This window comes from Piliocolobus tephrosceles, chromosome 4 (assembly GCF_002776525.5).
Source record: "Piliocolobus tephrosceles isolate RC106 chromosome 4, ASM277652v3, whole genome shotgun sequence".
Classification (NCBI taxonomy): domain Eukaryota; kingdom Metazoa; phylum Chordata; class Mammalia; order Primates; family Cercopithecidae; genus Piliocolobus; species Piliocolobus tephrosceles.
Genome location: NC_045437.1, coordinates 147,811,243 through 147,838,257, shown reverse-complemented (window position 1 = coordinate 147,838,257; position 27,015 = coordinate 147,811,243). Strand labels below are relative to the sequence as shown.

General features: G+C 40.4%; 1 protein-coding gene across 7 annotated transcripts in view; it reads left to right on the top strand.

Annotated features, from left to right (window-relative positions):
• Nucleotides 1–27,015, top strand: part of ARHGAP26 (Rho GTPase activating protein 26) — a 469,263-nt gene that overhangs the window by 156,247 nt on the left and 286,001 nt on the right. For all 7 annotated transcript variants that reach the window (XR_003309454.2, XR_003309455.2, XR_003309456.1 and 4 more), the window contains one exon: nt 7,240–7,318. Coding sequence is in view for 4 of the 7 variants with exons in the window: in XM_023187730.2 (XP_023043498.1) it covers nt 7,240–7,318 (79 nt within the window). In the remaining 3 variants the exon portion in view is untranslated. The remainder of the gene's footprint in view (nt 1–7,239; nt 7,319–27,015) is intronic.

Sequence of the window (27,015 nt, the reverse complement as noted above, 5' to 3'; positions counted from 1 at the left end):
AGTAGATTACTGTTGCCTTCCAGTGATGACACAGGGTCCTTGAGTATTGGAAGAAAAGAGGAAGTAGCTCAAGTTCCTCCTTTGTGGATGACCTGGAGATACTCTCCAGAGTTTGACTGTAAGGTGAATCAAGAATATAGACAGGCATCCTTCATTGTTGGTATTAATGCATGAGGTGGATGACTTTATAACATGCAGTGATGACCTGGGTTGGAGCTCAGATAGATTCAGAGAAAGACAGACACAGACAACAGAAGTTGCAAACTGGTGGTCCACAGACATGCGTGGTTTGGCTTGAATAGTGTTTGAGGCAACATTTTAAAACTGGAAAAATCTTTAATTGCTGATCATGCCTTCCCACATGCCAGCTGCCGGTTGAGCTGAATGATAGATACTTCCTTTAGGTGGGGTGTGTGCTGTCTGTTCTGCCACAGTCCCCACCATGCCCTGTTGCCCACCTCCCCCATGAAGACAAGTGACAGCTTTTTGCTTTGCACTAGCACTGTTGTTTCTCCCCCAGAGGGGAGATAATTCTTTGTTCTTTGTTTCTATCTGAAAGTAAAACTGAAAAAGAGAAAAACCAAGAGCAACATAAGACCAAGCCTGTTTTCCTTGGATTAAAGAATTTCTTATCCAGTTTCCCTCATTTTGCTTACTTACCTAGTTTCTGCAGACATTTGGGTCTGTAATCTCGTAAACAGGCATGGAAAAAGTCATTCTCCAATATTATTCTGTATGGCTTTGGCCATATCTTTGTGTAAATGAAGCTCTTCTGAACCAGAACCATTACATTGTCCAGGAACTGTTAGGAATTCATTTTCCCAGTAGCACTTCAGAAACAAAGGACCACTTCCCCTCCCTGGCACTTGCAAAACTCTTCTTGCAAGTGGATGGCAGCTCATGCTCCATTCCTTATCATTCCCCTTTGTCTTCTTATATAAGCGTAGTGGGCAGGTTTCAGACACAGGCTTTGAGATTGTGTGTTCCTGTGGGCGCCTCAGCTCGTCTTCTTTGAATTTGACCCTTAAATATACAGTAGTGTGGATGGAAGTTGGGGAATGTACTCTTGCCAACAGAAGATTTGTAGTCTTATGAGTGAATAAACCCTAGATCTTTGTAGGTTGATTTAGAAAGAACGGTACTGGTAAATTCTGAGTGTTTTTGTTTCAGTGGGGTGGAGTTAGTAATAGCTTTTCCTTGTCCAATAGGAAGTGGGTAAATTGCCAAACCACTGAGATCACTATTGTTGACTCAGATTCAGGAATAAGATTAGAGTAGGAGAGCTGTCGAGTAACCCTGGAATCGGGGCTGGTTGTAATTCTCTTTGCTCTTGGCTGGTGAGCAGGCTATGAATTGCTATAGCCAGTGGTCCCAGGATCCTGAATGTGTTGCTAAACCATATATTTCTTTCCATGGGCTGTTTTTGGGGGTCAGGGTTGGAGGAGATATGGTGTTGGGTAGCAACTTGCCCTGTGATAGATGGAGAGCTATTTTCTCCATGGCTCCTACAGTGTGAGAGGTGAGGTGCCAGCTTAGAGAAAATTCCAGATCCTCGTTCATGATTCTCAAGCAGATCCAGATATAGCACTAAGGACATATTCAGAGTGAAAAGGAAGTGCTGTATTTTAAGGGGATTCTCAGGGTTGAGCTCTACAGAGGATTTTTAAGTCATTTACTCCTCTCATCTGACAGGTGGAGGGAGCTCCTTGACAGACTTTTTAGAATTTGCCAAAGACCCCTTCTCTGTTCTTATTAGTTATCAGATGTTAATTTTAAAAGGGAGTGGTAGGCCACTTGATTGCGTTACTCAGGAGGAAAAAGGAAATGGCCATTATGTCAGCGCAGGTGTGTCCCTTCAGCCCTCAGCCCTGTGTGCTTTGTGGTAGAGGCATGAATTTCAGTGCTGTATATGCGCATGTTGGGAGTGGGACTCACACACGTCATTAGCACCTGTGGGTTGTTTCTTTTCCTTTTGAAACTATACACACCTGCCCTTCTGCAGTGGTAATTTTAACCCTACCCCATATTTACCATCCTGTTCCCGCTCACCCCACCTCTACCTGCCCCTGTGATTACAACTAATTTTTGGAGCATTCACCGTGTGCCTGACACTTTGAAATGCCGCACACACTTCTCCTGTAACCTTCCCAGCATGCCCTGAGGTGTAATTGTGATAATGCTGGGAGACGAGTAATTGAACTGCTCTATGCTACTGTTCTTTAAAACATAGATAATAAGAGTAGCACAGAATAGTTCAATTGCTAGTCTGCTATGGTTATACATCTAGGAAGCACTAGAATCAGAATAACTAGTGATCCTAAGTTATTGATGAGAAGTCATAGCTCTTGGGTATTTAAAACAATTTTTACTGAGGTGTAATCACAGTAAAATGCATGAATCCAAAGTCTATATTTTAATAACTTTTTATACACACACAACTGTGTAACCACCCAGATGAAGATATAGAATGTTTCTGTCACTCCAGGAGATACCCTTGTGCCGCTTTTCAGTCGTTGCCCATATCTCTTTTTCAAAAAAAAAACCACTCTTCTGACTTCTGTTGCCATAGATGAATTTTGCAAGTATTTGAACATCATAGAAGTGGAGTCACACAGTCACATAATCTTTTGTGTCTGGCTTCTTCCCTTATCGTTATATTTCTGGGATTCATTCATGTTGTTGCATGTAGCAGTAGTTGACTCTTTTTTAAAAAATTGTTGTATGGTGTCCCATTGTTCAAATATACAATAGTTTATCCATTTATCAATGGGTATTTATTTGTTGTTATTTTTGCAATTCTTGGCTATTCTAAATAAAACTGCAGGTATTCTTGAATGTACCTTTTGGTGGACATATGTACTCAATTCTCTTGAGTATATATGTAGAGGTATAATTGCTAGGTCATAGGGCAGGTGTATGTTTAGTTCTAGCAGATATTGCCAAAGTAGTTCCATCAACTTATTCTCCCACCAGCGATGTATGAGAGTCCCAGTTACTCTACATTTTTTGCCAGTTCTGGTTATTGATGGCCTTTTAATGCCCTCTATTCAGGAGGGTGCTTGTTACATCTCATTGTGGTTTTAATCACATTTCCCTGATAAGTAATCAGTTTGGGCTCTGTTTCTTAGCCTAATTGGCCATTTGGATGTCCTCTTTTATGAAGTGCTTATTCAAGTATTTATTGTATCGGGTGGTTCATTTTTTCTTATTTATTTTTAGGCATTCTTTACATATTCTGGATATGAGTCTTGTAGGAGATAGATATTACAAGTATCTTCTCTCTGGTTTGACTTTTTTAAAAATGAAAGTAATTAAGGAAAATGTAATTAAATTCATCTTTTGATGAGTGTAAGTTCTTCATTTTGGTGAAGTCCAATTTTTTCAATATGTTTTCTTTATGATTAGGCCTTTTTGTGTTCTTTTTTAAGAAAAACTAATTGCCTTTCCATCTCTTGAGTATTTTTAAGACAGATAAAACATGGAGAACCACTGCTATAGAAAGTAAGCCCCAGTTACTCTGGATGCTGTTGGATTCTTGTTTTGCATTAGCTGTTCGCCTAGAGCAGTGTTGTAAGCCCTCATATTTATGAAGCACGTTAGGTTTTTACAGAGCTCTTTATCATTCAATCTTATTTAATCCCATGCAGGAGCTCGCTAAGGCGCTTGCAGAAGTGCATGGCTGATTTTGACACCAGAGGACTTGGGTGGTCAATATGAGCTCTCTGGGGGCTGCGGTGCCATCACATTTGCCATGGCATTATGCACAAGAGTTAAGGGTTGGACTGCTTATGTTCACATCCTGGCTCTGTATCTTGGCAGCTCTGTGATTGTGGACAAGATACTTAACCTCTCTGAGCCTTGGTTTTCTCATCTGCTAAAGGAGAATAATAAGAATGTACTTTTCTCATGATGTAGCTGTGAAGATTAGGTGAATTAATTTATATACAGTGCTTAGCACAGCAACTGGCACATACTGCTGGGTTATACTTATTACTGTTCTTTTATTGTAGTGAGTCTAATAGGCTCACAGTTCTTCATAGAGGTAAAAAGAGCTCTGATCATTTACTCCATTTCTCTTTCATTGTTTTATATGTTCCCTTCCTCATTCCATATTATCCTCCTACTTTTTTTATTTTGAGATGGAGTCTCGCCCTGTCGCCAGGCTGGAGTGCAGTGGCGTGATCTTGGCTCACTGCAACCTCCACCTCCCGGGTTCAAGCGATTCTCCTGCCTCAGCCTCCTGAGTAGCTGGGACTACAGGCGCGTGCCACCATGCCCAGCTAATTTTTGTATTTTTTAGTAGAGATGGGGTTTCACTGTGTTGGTCAGGATTGTCTTGATCTCTTGACCTTGTGATCCACCCACATTGGCCTCCCAAAGTGCTGGGATTATAGGCATTGGCCACTGTGCCCGACCTATCCTCCTCCTTTTAATCTCTCTCTCCTCTGTCTCCCCAGCCCTGCCCATTTTTTTGCTGTGAAGAACCACATGCATTTCAAACATGAACTAAATTGACATCCTGTAAGAGCAGGTCTCAAAGTATGCTATTTTATAGGGACTGACATGCAAAGTGTGGAGGGTCGTTGAGGGTTTTGCTTGTTTTATTTTGTTTTGAGGGATAGTTATTAGTAGGGCATGAGGAAGGTAAATGTGGAAAGAAAGTTACGATTTTACTCCAGAATAAAGATAGTTTACCCTTTTTACCTTTGTTCTTGGAAATTCACATGCAAGACATGTGAATCCGTCCCTTACCCCACTCCCCCTGCAAAAGGGAACAAGACTACATGTGGAAAAGAACTTATATTTTGATATTTCTTCTTGGAATGAAAACAAATCCTGTTGACTTTCCTGGTTACCAAGGCCGAGTGGCCCACCCTTCACAGCCTCTGAGGTTGTCGAACTTCCTCTTTGTGGCTCGGGGTGGAAATCTCACACTGTGTGCCGTGAAGTTGATGTAATATCTGTGAGCCCCTGAGACCGTGGTATGTAGACAGCTCTTGTGATCTCACTGTTTGCTGGTGGGCCACTAGCAGGAAACGAACTAGAGACATGTTGGCTCCTTGACCTCACTGCAGAAAGGAGGGTAACTTTGCACTCTAGGGCAGGGGGAACAGGAAGGAAAAGAGTGGGGATGGAGTGGACAGCCCAGGGTGTGGGCCTCAAACTTAACTCTGCATCAAGATCACCTGGGGAGTTGGTTAAAATCCAAGTTCCCAGGCACAGCCCAGTTCAGATTGAGTGGAGTGGGGTTGGGCTGGAGTCTCTATGTTAAGGGAATGTCTGATTCTGAAGCAGGTGGTACAGAAGCAGCACCTACAGCAACACTGAAAGACCCAGAACCGGGGACCTGAGAGTTCTGCAATAGACAGTAACTGCAGAGGCTTTTTGTTTCAAAGCTATTAAGATGTCGTACTTGGTCTTTAGAGAAAGGTGGAAGGGTAGAATCAGTCCATCGTGCCCTCAAGCCACAGGGTCAGTTCTGTGGAGCCACGACTGTCAGCTGTCTGCAGATACCCACTGACTCTGGCACACTGAATGGGCTGATGGTGGGAAGTGGGCACTTGGTTGGGTCTGAGAATGAGAATTTCTGAGAAGAGGAGGCAGAGTTCTGGAAGGTGCTCATGGAGAGGAGAGTTATTCCATCCTCTGAGTTATCTTTGTATTATGGTGCCAGTCCCAGTGTGACCTTCACGGGAATGACCCTCCTCTTGGGATCAGTGTTCCGCCGTCATCAACACGCCCACCCGTCTAGCTACCCACCCCTCCTCTCACCCACATACACCCCCACTCCCCTTTCTGTCTCTTGCTTGTTCTCTCACTCCCTTCTCTTGCTTGTTTGCATGCTTTCCCTCTCTGTCTCTCTCGACCCCACACACATTTATACCCTCGCACATTCACACCCCTACCCCATGCCCCTTGTATTCCCAACCCATCTGTATTTACATGCCCACAGCTCTAAAGTTTTTTCTAAGGGGATGTTGAGGGATGATTAATGAAAAGAATCAAATGTGACTTTTAAATTATGTTAAACAAATAGGTTTAGCATATTCGTTGGAACTATAGCTATAAGCCAGAAGCGAAGATGATGAGCGGGTGAGAATGAGCAGGCTTGGGTGCTTATGGGGCCCAGGCTTGTGCTGCTAAGGGTATTGCTCAGCCTGTGTAGTTTTCATACCGTATTGTTGTATGATCATTCGCAGTGTTTGTGCACTCAGACAGGAATCAGACTTTAGTTCTTGCTCAGTGGACCTCTTCCTCCTTTTTAGGCTGTCTCAGATTTTAAAGAGGATGGTTTTTAACTAGCAATTCTTAACTTTTTGAGGGTTGCAGTTCTCTCTGAGAATTTGACGGACAATTTGAATTGTTTCTACAGAAAAATCCACATACATTTGAGGGAGAGGAGGAGGTGGTTTGGGGACACTCTGGGATTTATCTTCACCCTAAATGAATAACTCCTGCTTTAATGAGCGTAGAGGGCTTTCAGCCTCTTCTCCCAAGGTCGTTTTTATGGCACAGTCTCTTTTTCTTGTGGAGTACCATTTGTGATGGGAACTGAACAAAACCCATTTGATATTGTGTGCATGTCTTCTGGAGAGCTTGTGCTCAGGTTTAGGGAGCAAGCCGATTTCAGTGAGTGAAATGATCTCATGCATGTAAAGCACTTAGCACCTGACATGATTAAGTATTCATTTTTTAAAAAGACTGTGCACATTTAATCGTAACTACCAAGATGATGACCACCATAAAACTTCTCCATGTCTGAAGCAATTTAGAAGCAGTGGACTAGATATTAGGAGACAAGCGTGCCTCCAGCTTGGATGTTTTCTCCTCTTTTTTGTCTTGAATCCAGTAATTCCATTCACTTCCACAAACATTTATTGCATTTCTACTGTGAGTATCATACTCTTTTAAGCATTTTGAGGTCTCGAAATGAATAAGATTTCAAGGAACTGAACAGTGTCTAAAGGAATCACTTAACTCCTCTATGTCCCTTACCTGTAAAATAGGGTCATATCTCCTGTGTTTCTGCCTCTCTGAGGGAGATGGGCTGACTGAGAGGAATTTGGGCCATCTTTTCTGAGACTAGAAGGTGGCTTAGGAAAGCCGAGTGTTGTACCCCTCTTTGTGTCATTAACCCTAGCAACCACTGACTCTTTTGAGTGGATGTTTAAGATTCGCCTTCACCAACTCTCTACATGTGGCACTGGTTTCATATCCATGTCCCTCCTTTCTCTGCAGGCCAGGGGTTATCACCATGCAAGCATTGTCGGAAGAGGACCGGAGGCTCTGGATGGAAGCCATGGATGGCCGGGAACCTGTAAGTAACAATTCAGGGAAGTACAGCAAGAATGAAGGCCCTGAGTTGTTTGTTGCTTTCCTAGTGCAGTGATTTTTGCTGTTGTTCTAAAGCCTTGGGTTCTTGAAACCAATGTACCAGAGGTGGGTTTTTATTCCTAGGTTTATGTTTGTGGATATTGATATTGCTTCTGTATATAGTTCTTGAGCTTTGACCTCTCTGTCCTAAGGCCTGGCTTCTGCATAGAATTACACCAGAACTCCCATCTTTTATCGCTGACTTCTGGTTCAGCCTTCCATAGTAACTTACCTCCCCTTATAAGCAGTGGGACATTATCAGGGTGGCTGGAGGGAGGTGAGCCTGGTAATACGATCCCTGCTGCTATTTCAGCAATGCTGGCCTCAGCTGGTGATGTAATCTCATAGTTGTTCCGTATGTTGTGACGTGTAAAATCCGTAAGAGCCCTGGAATCGTTGTAGTCATCTTATCTTAGTTCCAAGGATCTCAACCCCATTAGTCAGCAAATCTCAAGGTTGCAGAAATCGTAAGAGTACAGTCTAACCATATGCCACCAACAAAAGAGAAAAAGAATCTACAATGCCAGAGGGCCAATAATTGATGCTTACACCAAAGGGAGGAAATGTGTGCAAGGAAGAAGTAGGCCATGGGCTCCATTGACTATAGAACTCTTTGCATGAAGCTGGATAATGCCAGCTGATTTGTGTGACTCTTTCTCAGCTTACCTTGGTGAGGTGGTCTGGCAACATAGTTATGTACCTTTCTACTCAGCCATATTTTATACAAACTTGGGACGCAGTCAACTAAGCATAAAGAAATAGCTAGTATTGTATGACATTTAATAATATATAGAGCAAGGTCTCTTAAAGATTTAAATAACTAATGATTTAGGCACAGTTTGCTAAACTATAATTAAGCATTGTTTAATCTTAATTCTTCTCCTGGGCTAAAATATAAGATAGCTCTGATTGTCTCTGAATATGTTGGTACCTGTAGGAACCCTCAAAACCAGATACACATTTCTACCTTTGAGGCTTTATGGGCACAATAGCTGCTTGATGTCAAAGGCCTTTGAAAGAAGCTTCCCAAGTAGATCTTTCTTTTTGCTAGCATTATCTACCATTTGTTGAGCACATTATTTTGCATGTTAGGCACAGGATTGAGCACATTACATCTCTTAACCTGTTTATTTCTCTTAGCACTTAATGAAATAAGTGCTGTGATTCCATTTTATAGATGAGGAAGCTGAGGCTTAGAGAGGTTAAATAAGTTGCCCCAAGTCACACAGATAGTAAATGGCTGTATTAGTAGGGTACAGGCTAGATTGCTATAATAGAGAGACTCCAAAGTACAGTGGTTTATGTAAGATAGATAAGTGTATTTCTCTCTTAGAGCCGAGAAGGGAGGAGTCCATGCCTAGTAGGGTCATTCGCTATCCTCAGCCCACGGCTCCCCACATTGGTCCAGTCATTGCCATTTTCCAGCCAGAAAATGAGGATGAAAGCATTTTGAAGGACCCAGAAGATGCACACGACACTTCCATTGGCTCAAACATAATGGTACAGCCACACCTACCTGCACTGCAGGCTGGGAAACCTAGGCTGTACATAGGCAGTCATGGGCCCTGCCAGGACCCTGGGCGTGTTATTATTTCAGAGAAGAAGAGGAGAAAGGATAATACTGTGAGTAGTTGGCAGTCTCCATCCTAGTGGCAAAGCTAGAATTTGACCCATGTCTAATCCTAGACATACTCAGTTTTCATCTTTAATGGAGGTAAAATTTCAAATTGCCTTCTAAGAATTCTCAGTTCATTTTTACAGTACTTTCACTCACTCCCTGGAATGATTCTTCAACTCAGAGGGAAGGAAATGCCCAGGAAGAACAATCTTGTATGGCATTCTGTTCTTGGTATGGGCAAAAAAAGCCAAATTACAACAACAAAAAAGCCACAAACCCACTACCATCTCTCCCCCTGCCCCCAATAAGCTGGAGTTCTAAAACTGCCTCACCAATTAATTCCATTTTAAGCCTCCCCATCCTCTCCCCCACCACTTAGATATTTGTTCTCTGTGTATAATTGGTCTTCTTACTAACCACTTCAGTTTTCCTGTAGATTAACATCTGGCCTCTGCAGATGGAAAGTGTGCTGTTGAAAGAAACATCTTCTTGCTCCAGAATGTACAAATTAAAACAAGTTTAAACACAAAATAATTTTGTTTCTAAACATGATATAAAATTATTTCCTCACAGGAACATATAGCTTGCACTGAAAACCACACTTCTGTGTGCTTTTTAGTTTCCTAAAGAGGGAGATAAATATAGACAAATGATGTCTGTGTAATTGACAGTAATACTAGGCTTAATTTTGTCTCCCGTTGCTGAAAGCCTCTAGGGGACATTACTAGAGATACATGGCCAGTAGACAATTAGCAGCTCCAGCTTTAATCACCATCTCCCTAATTAGTTAAATCTGTCCCCGTGGGAGCTTTGGATTTCTCTAGTTAGCTCTTTCTCTAGTCGGTGTTAGTGTGGTTGCCTTACTTCAGGGAGATGTTAATAGTGGCAACTATCTTCTGTTTTATACTTCTATCTCAGTTGTTCTTTGATGGATTATTTGGTGTTGGTTTTTTTTTTGTTTGTTTGTTTGTTTGTTTTGTGTTTTTGGAGGGGGTTAATTTTAGTTTCTATTCTTTTGTTCTTTCATTGTCCAATAATACCTTAGGATGGTTGGTTGAAAAACAAAGAAAAGCTAAATGAGCCCCAAATCAGTTGATTTTGCAACATTTCATTTTTAAATGTTAAATTTAGTTTTGGCATTAAATCATACTTTTTTTTAATACACAGTCATATCTTAGTCTAAAGAAATGCTGCCTGTCTTTATGGTGTTGATGGACATATAATAGAGGAAGAAATTAGAATTGTCTTCCAACAATAAGCGTTATGGATTTTATGTAGTACATTTGAATTAAAATTTGAATTATTTTAATTCAGATGTAGGAAACTCAATTCAAACTTGAGGAAAAGCTGGACTTACTGGGTTACGTAACTGAAAAATACTGGAGTCTGATAGTCTGTGGCTCATCCGAATCCGGGAACTTACATAATATTTGGAGTTGGTTTCCTCTTTTGTATTGGCTTCATTTTCCAACATGTTCTTTTCATAGAGTGGTGAGATGCTTCCTTACTATTCATTCCAAGCTTACGTCTTATTATTAAAAACAGGGGGCAGTAACCTTTTTCTGTACTGGGCCAGATAGTATTTTAGGCTTTGTGGGCCATGTGGTCGCGGTTGCAGCTACTACCTTTGCTGCTGTGGCTAAAAAGCTGCCATGGACAATATGTAAATGAATAGGTATAGCCTTGTTTCAATAAAACTTTATTTACAAAAACAGATGGCTGGCTTGATTTGGGTCATGGGCCATACATAGTTTGTTGATCCCTGATCTGTAAGTCTAGTGGAAAGTGAACTTTAATCATTCCAAAAAAGTTCTTTATTTGGATTTTATTAGACTAACTACTTGGTCCAGAGGCTAGGATGGATGAATTGACCAGAACTTACTCATGTGCCTATTGCACTGGAACTGTATAAATGGTGGCGCAAGGTCGTCTTCCTGTGAGAGAAAAAGCATTGTTGTATGAGGGAAGGACGTAGACACTAGTCAAGAAAAGCAACTTACTCTACTTACTCTCAGATGTATGTTCCTTTAAACTTTATGTTCAGAAATCTTCCTCTTTGATACTTGGCCAAGGGTGGAAATGCCAAGTTTACTGCTAACATGATAATTGGGGTAAAAGACTAAATGCTTTCCCCCTAAGACTAGGAACAAGTTGAGGGTGTTTGCTCTTATCACTCTTACCACTCTTACTCAACAGAGGACTGGAAGTCCTAACCAGTGCAGTAGGGCAAGAAAGTAATGTAACAGGCATACAGATTGGAAAGAAAGGTATACAGCTGCCCCCACTTTCTGATAACACAATTGTCTATGTAGAAAATCCTGAGGAATGCACACACTCACATACACACACACACACACACACACACACACACACACACACACACACACCCCTTCTATAATTCGTAGGTGAGTTCAGCAAGGTCACAGGATACAAGATAGACACATACACAAAATCAATCATATTTCTATAGATTAGTCATAATCATATGGTGATCAAAGTTAAAAGCATAACACCATTGATAGTCAGTCTCCCCAAAAATGAAGTGACTAGGTATAAATCTAATTAACATGTAGAGGACCTGTATGTTGGAAATTACAAACTGCTGATGAAAGAAATGAAAGAGGATCTAAGTAAATGGAGAGACATTAATAGATTGGAAAAATCAACATAGTAAAGATGTCAGTTCTCCCCAAAATGATTATAGGTTTAATGCAATTCCTATTAGAATCACAGCAAGATTTCTTATAGATACAGACAAGCTTGTTCTAAAATTTATATATAAAGGCACAGAAACCAAAATAGATAAAACAATTTTAAAAAAGAAGAATGAATTCTAAGTAGGCTCTCTACCCTATTTTAAGAGTTTCTTTTTAGTGACAGTAATCAAGACTGTGGTATTGACAGAGGGATAGACGCATAGATCAATGGAACAGAATAAAGAATCCAGAAATAGACGCACACAAATATGCCCAATTGATTTTTGACAGAGGTGCAAAAGCAGTTCAATGGAGGAAGGATAGCTTTTTTGAGAAATGGTGCTTTTTAAAACAAAACATCCATAGGCAAAAAAAGCTATCCAAAAAAAAAAGCCTTGACTTAAACCTCATATCTTATACAAAATTTAATTCAGAATGGATGATAGATTTAAATGTAAAATATAACACTTTAAAACTTTTAGAAGAATGTGTGGAATCTAGGACTAGATGAAGAGTTTTTAGATGCAATGCTGAAAGCATACACAACCCATAAAAAAAAAATGGATAAAATTTTCTTCATCAAAGTTAAAAACTTTTGCTTTGTGTGTGAAAGACCCTGTTAAGAGGGTGAAAAGGCAGGCTACAGAACGGTAGAAAATATTTGCAAAAACATATATCTGATAAGGAACTTATTTACATCTAGTTCTTTTTAGATCTAGGATTAAATAAATAAATAAATAGAAAATAAATGAATAAATAAATAAAAACTCTCAAAACTTCACAGCTAAAGAGAAACAGTCCAATTGGAAAAAGGCAAAAGACATAAGGAGACATTTTACCAAAGAGGATATGGCAAATAAACACAGGAAAAGATGTTTAATATCATTAGCCATTAGGGAAATGCAATCTAAAACCACTATGAACTATCACCTTCCAGAATGACTAAAATCAAAAGTAGTGAAAATACTGAATGCTGGCAAGGATGCAGAGAAGCTGGATCTTCTGTACATTGCTGGTGGGAATGTAAAATGAAACAGCCATGCTGGCAAGTCACTTGGCAGTTTCTAAAACTAAGTATTGCAGTTGCTCTATGACACAGCAATTGCTCTGGGGCATTTAATCCAGAGAAATGAAAACTTCTGTTCACACAAAAACCTATATGCATAAACCTCCCTCTCAGCAGCTTTATTCATAACAGCTCGAAACAGGAAGTACTACAGATGTCCTTTAATGGGTGAATGGTTAAACAAACTGGTACATCCACGCAATAGAATACTGTTCGGCAATGGAAAGAAATGAACTATTGGTACATAACAACCGGGTGCATCTTAGGAGCATTATGCTAAATGAAAAAGGCCAGTCTCAAAAAAGCATATATAATACATGCTTTAATTTTGTAACATTTTTGAAGTGACAGCTTTAGAAATGGAGAATGGAAGAGTGATTTCTAGGTTATAGGGACGTTGGAAGCAGGAAGCAACGATAAAGCGGGTAGCACAAGGAAGCCCTTGGTGGTGATGAAATAGTTCTTTGTTTTGATCTTGGTGGTTAGTTATATGAAATCATATTAAAGTGGTTATGAGAAACTACACTAAAGTATATGTGTATACTTCTGTACAATCCTACACACACACAGATGAACGCAAGTCAAAACTGATGGAGTTTGAACAAAGTGTATAGTCTAGTTAACAATATTGTGCTAATGACAATTTTCTGGTTTTGATGCTATGTTATAGTTTTAAGAGCTGGTATCATTGGATTATGAGGAGAAGTAGGGCAAAGGATTCATAAGATACTACTATTTTTATAATGGTATGAAATTATAACTTTAAAAAACAAAGTTAGCTAGTCAGATAAAGCTTTGAAACGATTCTGCTGGATTTTTTCACTTTCTGTTAAATCTGGGTTGACAAACAATAGGGTCACTGTTGCAACTGCATAAGCTTTTGTTTTACTTTTGTGTGGCCATTGTCTAAGGCTTGGGAACAGATGACTTTTCATATTAAGTTGGACATGGAAACCTTAGTTCAAACTGCATAAATACCACAACTCAGGAAAATTTTAGAGACAGCAGATTTTCTTTTGAGAGTTTCTATTAACTAAAGTTGTCTCTCCTTTTCTCGTTGCATATTGCTGGTAAGCGTATTTGCTAAAAGTAGAATAGAATCACTATCAGCCCATCATCATTGCCAACATATACACACCCAACCCAAAGTATTTAATATCCCTCTACTATGGAAAAGAGGGCTCAGGAAGCCTGTGGGACTAGGGGTGATCCAGAGCTTCAGGGCTTACATAGCCTCTTAAAACTGTATTTCCATATATCCCCTAGCTGTGATTAGTGGTGTCTTTCTGGAACTGCTTATAGCACCTCCTTATTTTAGATGTATTAGTCCTCCTTCACATTTCAAGGATTCTTTAGTTGAATTAAATATTTCTCCACTTTGAGCTGGTACTTGAATTTCTTTTGACAGCCACAAGTTTTGAATGTTGGCAGATGCTAGAATTATGTGGAATTAGATTAAGAAGGTAAGAAACAGATACTTTAGCGTCAGCAATTGTGTGTAAGTCTGTGTATTAGGAAATCACCACTCTTGTAGTCAAAAATAGCCAGATAATGGCAATTTCTTATGGCTCAGTCTCATAGCTGTGGAGCAGGAAGAAACAAGCCCACGCGTAAGTCAATATCATACCCTTATTTATGGAAGAGGGAACACTGCCTAAAAAAGGCTGGTAATTGGTTGATCTCGGATAGATAATTCAGGTCTCTTAGCTTCCAGTTCTGTGCTATTTTTGCTGCAACACACAAAAAATTGCTGCTGAATTATTAGGAAGTCACAGTTGAATGGCATCAACCTTTCCTTTTTAAGTAGAGTTACTCTGCTGTGGCTACTGCAGTGGACGAAGGGAAAAGAAGAAAGAGGCTAAGGAAAAACCACTCCTCTAGTAAAAGACAATGTTTCTTCCTTCTGCTCACCTCCATTTTAAAGATACCTTCTACTTTTGTCTTTGTGGACTTTGGGGCTGAACAAAAAGTGTCTTCTCTCACCTTTCTCTACTGTGCCCAAGCTCTAACTCGCTAGTCCTTCTAGAACTCCTGGAATAAATGGGCAGTTGCATTGCATTTTATGCTCCGCATCTAATATCTGAAAGAGTGAGCTGTGAAAAGTGCTTAAAGGAAAAAATAAGATTGATGGCTGTTAAGATGAGATCTCAGGATTAGAAGCAGAATGTTATGGTGGTTAAGAATGTGCACTCACGCAGCCCAAGTTTAAATCCTACTCCACTGCTTACTGGCACTCTCAAATTGGAAAATGACAGTCTCTCTGAGCAGGTTTCCTCCCCTGCAAATTGTGATAATAATAACCCCTACCTCATAAGATTGTTTTGTAAGGATCAACATAAATGTAAATGCCTGTACATGGCAAAGTGATCATTTAAAGCTAGTTCTTACTGTTGTCTTTTTGGAGAGGAAGGTAGATATTGGGATACCTGGGTGCTATTTCTAGGTCTGTTTTTAAATTACTTGATTCACTTAGATAGCTCAAGTCACCTTGTTCCAGTTCACCAGAGTGCAGGGCAGGGACTGCTTTCAATAGTATGGAAAATGTGATTCCATTTAGCAGTCAGTGTGAACTTTCAGGATATGACTGGAGGAGAAGGAAGTGATCTTTAGCCTCCTTTGCTGTGATGCATCCCAGGCCTGGCAGTTCATAATCCTATTGTATGCTAACCTCAACTCACCAGTCTGCTGCTGACACTTGCGTTTTTCTTTGTTTGTTAAAATAAGTGATTGAAAAAGTATGGATAGTTAAGAAGGTATTGGGTGAGCTTGCTAGGCTATAGTGTGACAAGGCAGGCCTTACTCCTTTCTGAGCTTTCTTTTTATTTGTTTAATTTTGTTTAACATTTAGCTTCAGGGGTACATGTGCAGGTTTGTTATGTAAGTAAATTTGTGTCACGGGGTTTTGTTGTACAGGTTATTTTGTCACCCAAGTACTAAGCCTAGTACCCAATAATTATTTTTCCTGATCCTCTCTCTCCTCCTGCCTTCCACTCTCAAGTAGGCTCAGTATGTCCATGTGTTCTCATCATTTAGCTCCCACTTATAAGTGAGAACATGGGGTATTTGACTTCTGTTCCTGTGTTAGTTTGCTAAGGATAATGGCCTCTGGCTCCATTTGTGTTCCCACAGGGGCATGATCTCTTTTTTTTTTTATGGCTGCATAGTATTCCGTGGTGTATATTTACCACATTTTCTTTATCCAGCCTACCATTGATGGGCATTTAGGTTGATTCCATCTCTTTGCTATTGTGAATAATGCTGCAGTGAACATATGCATGCATATGTCTTTATGGTAAAAGAATTTGGCCGGATACAGTGACTCACACCTGTAATCCCAGCACTTTGGGAGGCTGAGGTGGATGGATCACGAGGTCAGGAGATCGAGACCATCCTGGCTAACATGGTGAAACCCCGTCTCTACTAAAGATACAAAAATTAGCCAGGCATGGTGGCGGGCACCTGTAGTCCCAGCTACTTGGGAGACTGAGGCAGGAGAATGTCGTGAACCCAGGAGACGAAGCTTGGAGTGAGCCAAGATCGTGCCACTGCACTCCAGGCTGGGCAACAGAGCAAGACTCTGTCTCAAAAAAAAAAAAAAAAAAAGAATTTATATTCCATTGGGTGTATACCCAATGGGATTGCTAGGTCGAATGGTAGTTTTGTTTTAAGTTCTTTGAGGAATTGCATTACTGCTTTCCACAATGGTTGAACTAATTTACACTCCCATCTGCAGTGTAAATTGTGTTCTCTTTTCTCCACAACCTCACCAGCATCTGTTATTTTTTGACTTTTTAGTAATAGCCATTCTGACTGGTATGAGATGGTATCTCATTGTAGTTTTGATTTGCATTTCTGCAATGATCAGTGATATAGTGAACTTTCTTTTTAATATCACATACTGTGAATGGGTGAAGAATCTGAAAGTGAAATCTCAAGTGTGGTTTCTGTTTCCCTGTCTCCCATGAGCACCCACCCCCGATGGCTAGGAAATTACATTATACCCCCCATATTATTTTGTTTGTGTGTCTTTTCCTCTAACTGGATCTAGAAGCCAGTTGCAAGCTTCATTTTTGTGTCATGTGAGTGCTTTTATTTAGGTGGACTTCATTTTTTTTTGTTTTTTTGTTTTTTTTTTTGAGACGGAGCCTTGCTCTGTCGCCCAGGCTGGAGTGCAGTGGCTGGATCTCAGCTCACTGCAACCTCCGCCTCCCGGGTTCACGCCATTCTCCTGCCTCAGCCTCCTGAGTAGCTGGGACCACAGGCGCCGGCCACCTCGCCCGGCTAATTTTTTGTATTTTTAGTAGAGACGGGGTTTCACCGTGTTAGCCAGGATGGTCTCGATCTCCTGACCTCGTGATCCGCCCGTCTCGGTCTCCCAAAGTGCTGGGATTACAGGCTTGAGCCACCGCGCCCGGCCTAGGTGGACTTCATAATAGGTACGTATGATATCACATCAATGTGCTGAAGTCTTCAATTTAATAATACTCATTTATGTCCTTATTCCCTTTGGTTAGATTATTCAGAAGAACAATTTCTCATGAAAATTAGGAAATATTTAATTAACCAACCTGAGTTACAAGGTTGGAAAGAAGAGAAAGAGGTCAGGTAAAATTGTTTTATGTTAGAGAGTTGATGAAATTTTCTATGAAATGGAAATTTTGATAGCCAGATAATTTTTGCTTGAGCCTTATGACTTATATATGTTGGTGGCACTTACTCAGGTCTTAGACATTCTTCTTTCAATATTGAGCGAATGTATTTAGATTGTCCAGCAATCACTTTGATGGGTAGTAAAGATATTAAGATGAGGATGGGTCACATGAATAGAAATTTCCTTTTTTTTTTTTTTTTGGCTGTACTTTCCCCATTGCTCAGCACAGCAGCTGGCAGAGTAAGCATTCAGCAAGTATTTGTTAAACAACTAGTCAAAACTAAACGGAAGGGTGAAGGATGACCAAAATTGTTTCTTGGGGAATTGAGTTGCCTTCGTTACCTGAGACCTGAATTCCTTGATTTTATGGTTCATCTTGACACATATTTACCTACTTGTACCAGAATTTAGCTTAGAGATTACATTTTTTATGCATGGATACATTTGGCAATCAGATAAAGCTTTTAGATACTTTCTCAGAATAATGCTTTTACATGTATAAAATAAAATGCATGGTTACAAAGGAAAAAATTATATAGAAATATAGTTATCAAAGTATTAAAAGCATTTATGATAGAATAAACATGAAATAAGATATCTGGGCAGGTGTGATAACTTCTGTAAGTGATATTTTGGGCTGTCTGCCTATATGGTAATGCTACATGGATTTCTACTGGTGACAAAGTCACAGGCACTTCTGTGGTGTGTTGCCTGCATTCATATTTGAAGGAAACAATACATTTAGAAATTAATGAAAATAGAAGTTTTTTTGTTCTCGCTCTCTAAGTTCATGGACTCCCTGTATCCTCTCTCTAGGCCCCACTTCTTCATTTCTTTGCAAATGTATTTAGACACTCTTCCTTTGAAGCTCTTAACTCAGCCAGGAATTATACACTGATTACTGGGAATATTTGATTAATATCTGTCCGCCTGCTGGATTGTGATTGCGGTGGGTTTTTGTTGTTGTTGTTTTTTGGAGACAGAGTCTCACTCTGTTTCCCAGGTTGGAGTGCAGTGGTGGAATCTCAGCTCACTACAACCTCTGCCTACCAGGTTCAAGCAATTCTCCTGCCTCTGCCTCTCGAGTAGCTGGTATTAAAGGCATGTGCCACCACACCTGGCTAATCTTCTTTTGTATTTTTAGTAGAGATGAGGTTTCACCATGTTGACCAGGCTGGTCCCAAACTCCTGGCCTCAAGTGAACTGCCTGCCTCAGCCTCCCAAAGTCCTGAGATTATAGGCGTGAGCCACTGCACCTCTCCTGGATTGTGATAGGAACATGTGCGTTGTTTGTTTTTTTGTTTGTCTTTGTGGCTTTGGCGCATAGTGTCTGGCACACAGTAGGTGTTCACTAAATATTTGTCAAATCATTAGATAAACCTAAGGAATATTAAAGTATGGCTGGCTTGGCATGACTTCCTACCTGAGACTGGTTCCTGAAGATTCCCTACTGTCTTATTCCATTCAGGCTGCTATCACAAAATACTATAAACTGGGTAGTATAGAAATACATATTTGTTTCTTATAGTTTTGGAGTTTAGGAAATCCAAGATCAAGGCACCATCAGATTTAGTCTAGTTAGGGCCTATTTTCTGATTCATAGATGGCACCTTTTATCATTGTCCTCACACAGTGGAAGGGGCAGGGCAGCTCTCTGGAGCTTCTTTCATGAGGATGCCCATCCCATTCATGAGGGCTCTGCTGTCATGACTTAATCACCCGCTAAGGCCCTACTTTTTGATACCATCACATTAGTGATTAGGTTTGCAACACATGAATTTTTTTGCGGGGGAGGCACACTCATTTAGACCATAGTGCCCACCTACCTTTAAGGATGTTCAGAAATCCCTGTTCATTATTCTCACTTCTTTATTAATCTATCAGTTCTAAATATAGCACAAAGGCCCCTTTGATTGTCTTTAGCATTTTTGCAAGCCTCAGATCATTGTTGATTTTATCGTCATACCGCTACCTTTATAGGCTTGAGCACCTCTTATTTTAATTTTGATTACATGTACTTCTTTAATCTTTTGCCATTACTTTTGTCTATATTAGCTTAACCTTTGGGGAATAGGATTAGTTGTGATACTTTTTGAACCTTTACTTCTTAATTTGCTTGAATTTTTCTTAGCGCATGTTAATTTTGTTATTAAATAAAAATCCTACTGGTGGGAGTCCCTGTGAGTCTCATTTGTTCTTTAGCCATCTAAAGAATGACTTTTTCTTTGTCATTGGCATGAGTGGCAATTACAGAGTCATGCCTGGGTTCGTAGAGCCTCCCATCCTCAGCTCTAATGTGAGGGAGAAGTCCCTCTCTAGAGTTAAAAGTGTAGTGTAATTCCCTCCAGAGCGTTTCCTGTGTGTTTACTCCTATACATGTATATCTAGAAATAAATGCTTCTGTTTTGTAGCATTTTTGACATAATAATAGCTTTAGTAATAGATTATTAGACCTTTAGCCTTTTACATTTAGGTTGTTTTCAGCTTTTTATGACATCATTATGAACAATGGCTTGGAAATCCTTGTATGAACTTCACTGTTTACTATTTTGAACATTTTTCTGGGATACATATCAAGTGGAATTGCTAGGTTGAATGGTATGTATATTTCATATTCCAGTAGATATTGCCAATAGATAGCCCCACAAAAAAGCACCAAATTGTGATCCTTCCAGTCACTTATGAGGGTGCCCATTTTCTCCACACCTTTGCCACTTCTGCATGTGATAAGTCTGTATGTGTATGTATATGTGTGTGTGTGTCAACCTGAGAGTGGAAAATTGTATCTTGTTTTCATTTGCATTTCTCAGATTACTAATGAGATTGACAATCTTTTCTCATGTTTATTGGCCACTTATATTTCTCCGTCTTTATACAAAAATGTATGTAAGGTACTTAGAACGGTGTCTGGCACATGATTCCTGCCATGTAAAGTAGTAGTATTCCTTGTTTGAGTTTCTGGCCTTGGGATTATACCCGTTGTTTTACCCAGTTCTGCTTCCAAAATCCCAAGGTACAAACCTAATTTTCTCTTGTACTCTTTCCTTAACTGATTAGGATTCTCCCCCTTTATCCTGGCTGGTGTATCCTATTTCCTAGCAGCTCTCCTACTGTTGTTTAGATTTGGAGCAGTGAGTAACAAAGGGTGTTGCAGCGAAATGTATACTCCTAACCTCTCACCTGGGCTGTCCTCCTCATTCACCAGGCCGTGTGATCTGACAGGGAACCCATAGATCCTCTGCATCTCTCTGACAACAGCCAGCAACTTGTTGTATTTCCCTCAGTGCTACCAAGTTCCTTCTAACTCCCAAGTAGGAAGTACCCCACCCCATCTCAAGGAGCCACAGGAGCTGCCATGTCTAACCAATGCAAGAGTTCTCAGCTTAGAAAAGCTCCCTGAGGGATATGGGTCTCTGCCTGACTGACGTGTGTGCTCTTTCAGCCTTTCTACCTGTGCTTCTGTCTCAGAGAAGAGACAGAAGATGCCTGCCACTCTCTATACCTTTTCTATTCTAAAGTCACTGTTCTTCCTGCTCTCTATTTGTTAACGCTACACATAATTTTATATTTTCTGGAAGTTCCATTTTTGGAACCTTCATTTTTGTGGCCTAGGTTAACTACTGCCCAGTCTCCTCTGAGGAGGTTGGTGTGAGGGAGGCCGCACACCTCCCTCTGCACACCTTGAAGGTTTCTATCACCAGTTGGTTGCTCGTTTGATTCAGAATTAAGTCCAGATTAAGAGTTTTCTAGTTTTTTCCTCCATCTGGAAGATGATATTTTGGTAAGTCAAGAATTTATCAGAGGCTCTGGTTGTGTGTGTGGTTTGCATTAGCTCATTAAAAATTTTTCTTAAACTTTTTATTTTGAAATAATTTCTGACATAAAACTGTTACAAAAATATTACAAAGAATTCCAGAATACTTTCCACCCAAAAAACCTAAATGTTAGTGTCTTACATAACCACAGTACAATTATCAGACCTGAAAATTCACACTGATACGATATTATTATCTATTTTACAAATCTTAAATTTTGCAATTATCTCACCAATATATATATTTTTCTGATCCACTGTCTTATCCAAGATCACACATTGCAATTAGTTGTCACATCTCCTTGGTCTCATTTAACCTGGGACAGTTAGAGGCTTGGCTTTTTAAAGGAACATCACCACCAGCTGATGTCCAGATAGCTGAACATCAGGTCAGCATCCTATCTCTGTTCCCATCTTGGAGTGTATCTAGGGACTGTTGTCACTATCCTCCCTTCATCTAGGTGATAATTCATACATTTCCATAATCTAACCACTTACGTTTCTCTCTCTGCATCTTCTAAAGCCTCTCTGACATATATTCAACCTCAGGTTTGTAGATTTCCTTATAATATATCTATTGCTTTTGAACATTGTGTCTGCTACCCCATCTACTCATGTCATATATTCTTCCTTGTGCAGTTCATTATCTATGTTGTAGTTGTTGGTTTAAAGACATTTGAGGCTGTAATCTGATCTTACTAGACATTCCGAGGTGTGACCTCTCAACCCCCAGCAACAGCCCCAGTTACGTTGACCCTCTCTCGGATATTGGGCAGTGATTCGTGGGAGTGGAGATTATGGTTGGATTAGCTTCAACTATTTTTTTTTCTTTGTGGGAAAGGCAGTTTGCAAAAGAAAGATCTTATAAGAGTGACTTTGTTCCTTTGAAGAATGATGGAGCTGGCTTTTATGTCAATTTCTGCAGCTTTTTCTTATTCTTTAAAAACTGGAAAGTGGTAATATTTGTTAGTGATCAAATCAAAGATGATACTTAAAAGCACATGTTGACAGGAGGACCTAGAGGCATTATGAGTATTAGCAAGTCTGCAAATTAGGTTGTTTGCTTTGTGGTGAGGTGTGAAACAAGATAAGCATTTTTGAAAATGTCTTTGGATTTGCTGAACTGGGCTCAAATGTGGTCAAATTGAGAAAGCTTATGATGCCAGTTTTACTGCATTCTTTTTGTGTTCCCCCAAATCTTGCCCCATGACCTTTACCAGAACAAGTAAACACATCCTAAAAACAAAGTTATTTTCTAGTATGGTTTTAAAAATCTTCCCTTTTGGTTATTTGGAAAACAGTGCAAACGTGCGGTCTAGTGGTTATGGCCAAAGGCAGAGCAGAGGGATTGCGGCCCTAGCCAGCCCCAGCCAGCTGCCATTGCTCCCACGCGCTGTGTGGTCTTGACCCAATGCCCAGAAAAGCAAGGTTCCCCACTTTCTACCTCTTTATTTTTAAGAGTAAAAAAAAAAAAAAAGAGAGAGAGGGAGAGATGGGGTGGAGGGAGAAACTGAGATTCCTCTCAGGTTAGAAATATGTAACTAATTACATATTTAGTTGCAACTAACTCTTGCAACTAATCATTGCTAGTTAGTTTGTTTTCACTATAAATCTAAAAAGAGCTTTATCTCAGCCACACTAAGGAAATCATCAACATTCTTGGGTTAAATTGATGCGGATTTTTTGTTTGTTTGTTTGGAGGGAGGGAGGGATGGTGGTGCTGCTGCCTAGCATTGAGATATACTGGAGTACTTTTTAACTTTATTTCTTCTTATTACTACTTTGTTGAGATGAATGTCATCTTTCTCCTACAGTAGTTGTTGGCTATGCAAGGCATTTTGGATGGATACCAATGCCCGTCTTTGGCAATTTCTCCACCTAGTTCTTACCTCTATGTGTTGTCATGCCAGGGAGATGCTGACCTGCTGAGGGCAGGGATGGATCATGTCTGTTATAACCTTAAAATAATCTATTAGGGTGCTTAGTAGAGTGCTGTGAAATATAATAAGCACCTATTACTCACTGAATTAACTTGGAGGCAATAAATTGAGTGGTGTTCTGTTATCTAGCCTATACCCAAGTTGATTTGTTGAATGTCTTGGGTTTTGGTCATTATTGGGCCACTCTGAATAGAAATCCATGAAGGCGAGGATCTTGACTTTCTTGTTCTTCACTATAATCCCAGTACCTAGAACAGCCCCTGGCCAAGATCACTGAGTATACTGATTGAGAATCCATGTTTAATAAATATTTATAGTTAAACTAGGTGCAGTGGTGTGTGCCTGAAATCCCAGCTACTTGGGAGGGTGAAGGGGTGGATCACTTGAGCCCAGGAGTTTGAGGCTGTAGTGTGCTGTTATTGCACCTGTGAATGGCCTCTGCGCTCCAGCCTGGGCAACATAATGATATTTTGTGTCTTAAACAAAAATTTTTTTTTTGAATGAATGGATTTAAAAAAGAGAGAACCCGTCTGGGTGCAGTGGCTGACGCCTGTAATCCCAGCACTTTGGGAGGCTGAGGCGGGCAGATCACGAGGTCAGGAGATCAAGACCATCCTGGCTAACACGGTGAAACCCCGTCTCTGCTAAAAATACAAAAAATTAGCCGGGCATGGTGGCGGGCGCCTGTAGTCCCAGCTACTCAGGAAGCTGAGACAGGAGAATGGTGTGAACCCAGGAGGCGGAGCTTGCAATGAGCCGAGATCGCGCCACTGCACTCCAGCCTGGGCAATGAGCAAGACTCCGTCTCAAAAAAAAAAAAAAAAAAAAGAGAGAGAACCCAATAACATGTTTCTCTTTTTAGACATGGGCTTCGAACTTAATACCTTCAGTTTCATGTGATTCAGGATGCCTTCTCCATTTCTTAGTAATTTTTAGTATATGGCAGAAACCATATACTAAATGCCACACCAGACAATGTCTCAGGTCAGAAGGCTTATTAGAGCCCAAGGTTCAGGAATTGGTTGAGAAGTTTGTAATACTGTCTCTAGCACTAGCAGTAAAATTAGGATGGGTGTGCATGTGTGTATATGTGAATATGTGTGCATATATGAATATGTATATATATGAGGCTATATGACTATACCTACTTGTGTGTATTAAATATATATATATATATATAATATATTTTAATTTCTTGTCATTTGCCGGCTTTCTTTGAATTTATCAAAAATATATCATTGTGCCCAGAGCTCTGGTTCCTGCTGGTTGTGTTACCATGTTGTAAAAGCAAGTGTGACCACCAGCATCCCTGTGGCCATGCTGAAGAAGCTACGAATTGATAGATAACAATTTATTTTAGTCAGCCTTCCATTTCCTGAAACAATTACTATACTTTCCTTAGCTCTTTTTTATTTTTATTTTTAGAAGGTTAAAAGCAAACGTTAGAAGGGGATATAAAACAAGAAAACGAAATAATAATACTTTAAAAATCTTAGCACTTAAAATTGGAGGGAAACATGATTCTGAAATTCAGGTCAGTTTCATTAATTTTGTGTCCATATGGTAAGAGAACACTAAACAGGTGGGGTGTGGTGACTCACGCCTGTAATCCTAGCACTATGGGAGGCCTAGGCAGATGGATCACCTGAGGTTAGGAGTTTGAGACCAGCCTGGACAACATGGTGAAATCCCGTCTCTACTAAAAATACAAAAAATAGCCGGGCGTGGTGTCAGGTGCCTATAATCCCAGCTACTTGGGAGCCTGAGGCAGGAGAATCGCTTGAACCCGGGAGGGCGGAGGTTGCAGTGAGCTGAGATCATGCCATTGCCCTCCAGCCTGGGTGAAAGAGCCAGACTCCGTCTAAAAAACACAAGTACATTGAACAAGCACAGAAATGTCCTGCCAAAGTTTTATAGTTTAATTTCCCGAGAGAGAGTTGAGAATACTAGCGAGCACTGCTGTCCGGTCTTTGCTGCAAAGGATTCAGAGGCCAAGTGATAATATGTTCCTCTCTATGAACAGGCTCAGGACCCGAGCTGTATCACTTACCAGTTCCAGTAAGCCTTCATTTTTGCCGCTGTCATCTCTCTAACCCTAAAATCCAATCATTATGAGTATTGTCCTTTTGCTATTCTTTGGTTAGGACCAATATTAATGCATCAGAATCAGTGTTGGGAGGTTCAGATCAATTTTACCCAGAAGGCAGGCTGTTTGCTCAGATAGATATCAGTCAGTATCTTTTCTTTGGCTCAAGACTTTTTGGTACAGTGGTCTAAATTCCAACTACCATGTAGTTGACTTTGTCTATTTATTCATCAGAATCAAAGGAGGATTGGTACAAGCAGATGGAATAGACACAAAGGGCCAGTTTGAGGGGCAAAGTGGGAGGGAGGTAGCTGGAATGTAAATGAGTCAACTGATTTGGTGAGCAGGGCTTCTCACTCTAGGATCCATGGATCAATATGGACTGGGGCGTAGTCGGTCATGTCTGTGAACCCTCTGCAGTGGCATACAGGGTGTTGGAATATGGACATGCTAAGGAGAAAAGTTCATAGCATTTATTAAATTGTCAAAGGGCCCTGTGACCTACTGCCAATAAGTGAAACTGTGGACCTGGTCATTTCTTGAGAATAAGTATTTGGAGGAGGTTGCTCTGTTCTTAATATCCAGACAAGTAATGGCACATTGTCTCTCCTGGGCCCACTTGTGAGCTGAAGAGGGCTTTGGAAGGTCTCACAGCTGAGTGCATCTTTCTGACGTCTGCCTGCATTTTGATCTTGCCCAGAGATAAAATATAACCTTGTTTCTTTCACAGATGAGTTTATAGAGATAACAAACTTTTAGGGATGGGTAGGGTGTGTGTGTGCATGTGTGTGTGTGTGTGTGTGTGTGTGTGTATCTGTGTATCTGTGTGTGTAGTCCGGGAGTGAATGGGGAGGGGCAGGACAGGCAGAAAACTGGAGGCGGAGAGAGGGGCAACCCACATGTATTTGAGGGATGTCTTCAGTCTCACCATGGGGTTTCCATGTTGGATTAAAACCATGGGGTTTCCATGTTGGGTTTCCATGTTGGATCATATTTACTTCATTTTGATTAGCATATGTATTTTCCTTTTTGTGACTGCAAAATTAACAGTTAAACTAGTGGTGGAATTTTTTTCTTTCCAAGTTTTTGGGATAGGTTCTAAAAATTTAACTTGCAAGAAAGAGAAATAGAATCAATGCTGCATTTTCTTTTTCCTAAACAACTCTATTCATTTCTTGCTCTATTCCTGGTTCATACAAAAAAATCCTTAAAGTGATCCTTTTTTTGCTGCATTTATTTTTTGTTTGGTTCCACTATTGTTTTCAAAATGCCATGTTTCCTACAGTAACACCTAATTTGAGTCATTGACCCAGAAAGTCAACCTCAAGGTTGTAAGAAGGTCTGTGAATCTGCCCTTGTTTTAAACTTATCTCAGGCTGAATTATGATGGAGACCTATTTAGATTAGAGAGGGCCCTTCCCAAGTAAATACAGACCACAGAGATGACTACATGAGTTACAGGAATAAAGAAAACTGTTCGGGAATGTGGAATGGGTCCCATGGAAGGCTAGCATCTGTTAGGAGAGCCCATCTTGCTTGCAAACCAAGTTATTCCTGTGGTGCGTTACCTGTGAAGTGGATTCTAGCTTGGTAGGTCTTTGAGAAGTGGGAATAAGACCTTTTCCTTCCCCTTTCCCTTCCCCTTTCCCTTTCCCTTCCCCTTCCCCTTCCCCTTCCCCTTCCTTTCCTTTCTGAGACAGTCTCACTTTGTTGCCCAGGCTGGAGTGCAGTGGTGCGATCTCAGCTCACTGCAACCTCCACCCCCCAGGT